At 32.7% G+C, this 6,306-nt stretch overlaps 1 protein-coding gene across 1 annotated transcript; it reads right to left on the reverse strand.

Moving 5' to 3' along the window:
* Nucleotides 1-297: 297 nt before the first annotated feature.
* LOC137814903 (transcription factor bHLH149) lies at nucleotides 298-1,271 on the reverse strand. Its single transcript, XM_068617842.2, has one exon. The coding sequence runs from the start codon at nucleotides 1,014-1,016 to the stop codon at nucleotides 468-470; it is 549 nt and encodes a 182-aa protein (XP_068473943.1). The 5' UTR covers nucleotides 1,017-1,271; the 3' UTR covers nucleotides 298-467.
* Nucleotides 1,272-6,306: the final 5,035 nt, after the last annotated feature.

The raw sequence follows: 6,306 nt of genomic DNA on the forward strand, positions 1-6,306 counted from the left end.
CCCTTCCTTGTGGGACATCCAAACCACATCACATGAATCTCAGGCAACCCTATGTTCTTTTTTAGTTTCACAGCCAAAAATGTGATTGGAAAGTTAAATTTATTAAACCTAGTTAATCAATTGTTTCTACATTATTAGATTAGTTATTAATGAAACATAACAAACTTATAGACCCCTCTATGGCTAACCTTCCCTACCCTGTTCTTCTGCTACAACAACACATAAGTGTGCAGGTCTTAATTTGTTGTCATCAATAATTGAGAGCCTGTTAATACTTTATCCCAAGCTTCAAAAAACTATAGCATATCAGAGTACTATTATTAGTATAAAACATATCTTATTATTCTCGATAATAACTTCCTCAACTGAAATAATATAAAAAATGAGGATAGAGAGGAGGAATTCAAAGCAGAAAACCAATAAAAACGATATATAAACAAAAATAGAAACACTAAAATCAAAGTAGCTCAACTCAAACGGAGCGGAGCCGGGGGCGTGGGACCGCCGGCGAGAAGGTCGGCGAGAGCCGTCATGGCTCGCACTTGCATCTCCAAGGCAGATATGTAGTCACCGGCTTCTTCTAGAAGCTTCGGGAACGACAGCTTCCGGCAACCGGGGATTAACCGTCCGAGAACGCGCGCTTTCTTCTGCAGCGGCGGAACCGTTCTCCGAATCTCCGGAGTCCTCTTCTTCACCAATCCGGAGCCGGACTTCCTGGCCTTCCTGTGGTGCCTCTGCTTCCACCGGCCAAACGGATTCGCGAGAATCGCGCGGCTCCAGTGAGTTCGGCCTTTAGCCGTGGCGGCGAGGGCGCGGTCGGCGGCTGCGCGGACATCGCGGGCGGCGGCAGGGCTTTTACGGCGGAGCGCGTGGAGGAGGTTGAAGGCGTAGATGCGGTGTTCGGTTTGGGAAGTCCAGGGAGCGAGGGAAGCGTGGTGCGTCAGTTTGCGGCGCTTCTTGTGATTGGAGTGTTGTGATGACGTAGCAGAATGGAGGTTTGAGTGGAAAGACGCCATGAGAAGAGAATGATGGATAGAAGAGGGCTATGATTGGAATTGTTCTTGAAAACAGAGAAGGTGGAAGCGATGATTGAGTGATCAGCAATTGCAAGAATTGGAATTCACATTTGAATGAAGAATGAGCGAAGAAGATGATGATATTAAGGTGAATGCAGAGAGAGAGAATGAAAGAGAATTCACGAGGATCCACGCGTCCTTCTCTTTACTTTCCATTCTTTCAATTTTACCCCTGCTTTCTTTCTGTGTTTTATTTTCACATGTATTCTTATTTTACACTTAATATCATATAAAAAAATATAGGTTGAAGAAGGACAAAATTAGCCCAGATTTGAAAGTTTGACTAGAAAACCGAGATGAATAACACTGTACTGCAAAGTTTTCCCATAACAAACGAGAGCAAGATAGTGACGTGACATTGCATGTGTTAATGAGGAAAATTAAGGTTCTAATTGCCCACAATAACAAATTAGGCTCACAACTTGCCAAATTAAAATATGATATTATATTAGGTTTGACCCTCTCTTTCTCTTTCTCTTTCTCTTTCTATTCCCATTTTTAGTTGGTGAAACGTTAAATTCCAATAGTAACTGGAAGGAGGTACTCATTATCTTAATTAATGAAAATCCAAGCCTTCATTCATTTTCAAAGCTAATATCTAATCACTATTACTCTATTATTTGTTATATTTAGTACATGTTATGTTATGGATAAGATCTCTCCTTTTGGCTCAATCGTCTTAACTTGTTTACAAAGATATATTATATAGGAGAGAATTAAAAGTTAAGAAAAGATAAATAATATCCCCAACATCGTAAAAGCAACCCAAATTTTGATAAGAAAATGACTTCTTTACCCTAGAGGTAAAAAATAAAAATAAAAACCCTATTTGGAGGCCCACCCAATTGTTAGGTAATTTTTGAAACTGTGTGACCTTAGAGGTAAATTTTGTGTGGAAGTGTACCTTAACTACACACAAGCATTTTTCACGCGACGTGCAAGGTTCAGTGTTCACCCTTACAAGAGAAAAAAAAAGTGAGTAAAAAGTATTTGAATCAAAATGGTCGGTGGTTGCAATCTCTCAACGGCCAACATTGATGGTGAGACGAAATGATGATGCTTTCTTTGGATAGTTTTGGCCTTTGTTTTGGGGGGGAGAGGGTTGAAGGAAATGGTTGGCATGTGAGAAAAGTTATGGAGAGAGTATTATTGTAATGTAAAATTGGGAGTGCCTTTACCTTTACCTGCAAGAATTGGATTTGATGTTCACGCTTGGAAACTGATGAATGTTTGTGAAAAAAAGACGACATGGTTTGGGGTAAATGCAGCTAAAGAAGTGGCTTTTGAAGGCATTCATGACATGGCAATGGTGCATTGGAGGTATCATTGGTTGTGCATATGGGGTCAGACTCATTTGTCTCTATTCGTGACAATGATTAGAGGGGATGCACACACATGGCAAGCCTACACACAAAAGGAACGCATGCCACTGTTTTACTCACAAATTCAAAACTCTCTTTTACAAACTGTTAAGTCTCCTATGAATATAACAAATGCTTCACATCTTTAAATTCATCATAGTTTCATTGATCTACTAGGGAATGTTAGGTTATGGACATGAAGATTTGATACTTGTTCATTTATTTCTAAACTTATGTATGTAACTTTACGAAAAAGTATAAATTAAAGGATTAACATCGAAGTTACAATTCAGTTCATCTATACTTGATTATCTTTTACAAAAAGTATCATCTAATACATAACACATGAAATACTTTCAACTCATATTCTATCATATACTCATTATAATTTTGTGTGTTATTACTGACTTAAACGTCCTTTTTTCGAAGATTGAATCTTCAGAATTTGAAAAAAAACCACTAAAAACTCATCCAAATCCAGATTTCGACCTCGAACTGTCAAAGAAGACAAACATTGGTTAAATTACACTTCCGAGTACCTAATAATTTCTTATTTTTCAGTTAATTTGTATCGTTCGGACCACTGTTTGGTTTTTTGTTGTTTTGAAAACAAAAGTTGGACTGAACTCAACCCCTTCTTACAGGCCAGAAAGATTCCATTGTGAGTTACGTGAATTATTATTATTTGAGTCCGAAATGGGAAATCAGAAACGAATCTATCCAAATGACATGTAAGACAAGTTTGCCTCCTTGAAAGAGACATGCTTTACTGTCTAATCTCAACACGAAACGTGGTCTCGTACAATGATTTTCGGCTTTAGCTATGAAATAATCAGAGTATGCTTTCATCATCATAATAAGAAAATTGTGAGAATAACCGAATCAGAACAAAACCCCTTCTGTTACAGGATTTACATACGTACATGGTCAAAGTGATTAAAGTGAGGGACTCACGTGTATAAATCTAAAGTAAAATAATAATAATAATAATGCACTTATGTTTAATTGTAGTAATAAAGTTACTCTTATAATAAAATAAGAGTGTCATGTGAAGAGGAGCAAGATGTTTTCTCATACTTTCTGTCCCATCACACCACCTCTTGTATTTTTGAATATTTTTCCTTAATATTGTTGGAATTGGAAAACGATAAGAAAATTTTAAATCAAATTTTAAAATACTTGGTTAAAGAGAAGATGGTTAAAGAGATACTTGGTTCAAGCATAACTTACTTAAAGCATCTTTTAAAGTCGTATATTCAAATCAGTTGCAGTATTTTCGTAAAGCATCATCTTTCTCCCTTTTTGTCACGAGATATTTTGTGCAACTATTTATTACTTGGTTGGTGTGACAAATATTTGTATTGTGATTAAATTAAGTTGTGTCTAATGAAGTTTTTTTCAAAGGATCCGTTTGTCACTTTACCAAAAAGAGGACCCTTTTGCTGTTGTTCACGAGTTGAAGGTACATCAAAATTCACACTACTGCAATTATATCTTCAATATAAATAAGTCTTAAGCTTGGGTTTGGTTCCAAATCAAATAAAAAAAACAAAAAAACTATAAAAGATAACCTTGACCCACTCCTAAGTAGAAGCACTAAGTTTTCAGAAAGTAAAAGGAGAGAGAAATAAATTTTAAAAAAATAGTTAAAAAGTATAATTGAATGCTTAGTAATTTTGTATGGTAAAAGTAGAGGAAAACATTTTGGAAGAGGTACAATTTAATTAGTATAATAAAAATAAATAAATAAAATAGAAGATGGTACAAGAGTCTCATAATTTTCAAAATTTGTTGGACTGAACAAAAAAAATTAATTATCTTTCTCTCTCCACTTTACCAAACAAACCATAGGTAGTATTTATATGAAGGTTTCCATAAGTACTCAGAAGAAACAAAATTATTGACTTTTGCATAACTTAAACTATTTTATATATAGTAAATTTGTAAAAAATTCCATGTATTTTTATAATTTATTTTAACTTGTAAATAAATTAATTTTAGTTTTAAAAATATTTTTTATTTATTTTTTGTTTTCTATGCTAGAATTACTTATACATAAGTTGAATGACTAGCAAGAGATGCAATCCTCTTGTAAATAAATTTGACTATATCGTTGACCAATGTTTCGTAGTGTTTCCTACAAACCTTAAGCGCTGATTTGGATCTCATTTCCTTTTAATCACTGTTAGGAGGAAAATTGAAAGAAGATAAAAGTAATAAAAATAAAAACAAAAAGTAAAGGATATAGAGAAATAGATAGGTAAGCCTACCAAACATAATACAGAAATTTCCTTCAATACTTATTTAGACTAGCAAAGAGAAAATAAATAAAAAATATTTTTTTTTCCAAAATAATAAATCTACCAAAAAAATTAACCTTTTACTCTATTATTTTCCTCAACATAAAATTATTTAAATTATTTAAAACAACTATACAAAAAATAAAAGGAACTCTCTCACCAATTTAGCCTCCTTAGGTTGGGTGTATAGAGTGGATTTAATTTATCCAATTTTTTATTTTTCTAATTTTTTTTTCTTAAACAATTGTAAAAAGTAATTTTTTTTCATTTTATTTCCTCTATTTCCTTTCCTTCGTTTTCATTAATTTAAACAGTTTGTGTTTAATGTTGTCTGTATAACACCTAGTGAGGCATTTGCAAGCTCCAAATTGGATGCAGTATTTTGAACACATTTGAAAGAAATATAAAGTTTGTTTGGTGGTAAAAATTGGAAGAGAGGAAAAGATAGGTTGTGGGTTTAAATCCCTTACTAACAAAAGTTAACATATTAACTATTAACGTTTCTTAAAAAACAATATTTAAAAAACTGTTTAGCCAAATATTTAGAGTGAAATAAAAAACAACTTTTGTAATATAATTTTCGTGTAGAAAAAATATATTAAGTTTTATCATAAAATCATTTTTGAGAAAAAATTTCAATACCAAATTACTTCAAATTCAAATTTGACCATAATAAATGTAAAGCACTTAAATCAAATTAAACATGTTTGTATATATTCATTATGGAAATATGGCACTTCACTCATTAAAGTTCACCCAAAATTTGTCTAGAAAATTACTATTGAGAAGGGTTGACCTTGATAATATTACCAAAAGTTATTTGCCCATTGCTGTCTACTCCTCTAAGAATACCCAAAGAGAGAAAGATAATTCTATTATAACAATTGGCACTTAATAACCAGGGAAAGATATTTTTTTAATAAAAAATATATGATAATGGGTTTTGAGTAGAATGAAAGTAATACTATGGGTTTTTTTTTATTAAAACATTACAACTGATTTTGAATGTCAATATATAATACTGTAGAAAATGTGTCTAAGGACACTCTCAGTTGTCTTTACAAATAGGTAAAAAACATATTTAATTTTCTTGGCTGATAAGAAGCAGAATGAGATAATATTTTCACCCTTTATCTTTGTTCAAAAGTTTATTTGGTATGTTTAAATTATATTATAAAACATAACCGATTATATTTACCTGCGATATGTCGTCTTTATATTTAATATAATCAATTTATGTAAGTTTATCAATTATATTATTATATTATATGACATATTCATACAAATATTAAAATAAAAAAATAAGATGATAATAATATTATTAATATTTGTACCGGTACGACCGGACAACTCAGTCAGTCGGCCAACATTTGAACCAGTTAATCACTTAACCATGGTGACAAGGTCACATGACGACATGTGACTGACCGATCATTAGTGACGAATAAAGGGTTGACTAAGTTAGCAAGGTTAATCCACAATTAAGAACTGTTTAGTGCAACCCTAAATATGAACTAACCTCCTAATCCAACCCACCAATGAAGGTCCATTAAGATAATAATGGTACTC

The sequence above is a fragment of the Phaseolus vulgaris genome, chromosome 1 (genome assembly GCF_051622355.1).
Source record: "Phaseolus vulgaris cultivar YP4 chromosome 1, ASM5162235v1, whole genome shotgun sequence".
Lineage (NCBI taxonomy): Eukaryota > Viridiplantae > Streptophyta > Magnoliopsida > Fabales > Fabaceae > Phaseolus > Phaseolus vulgaris.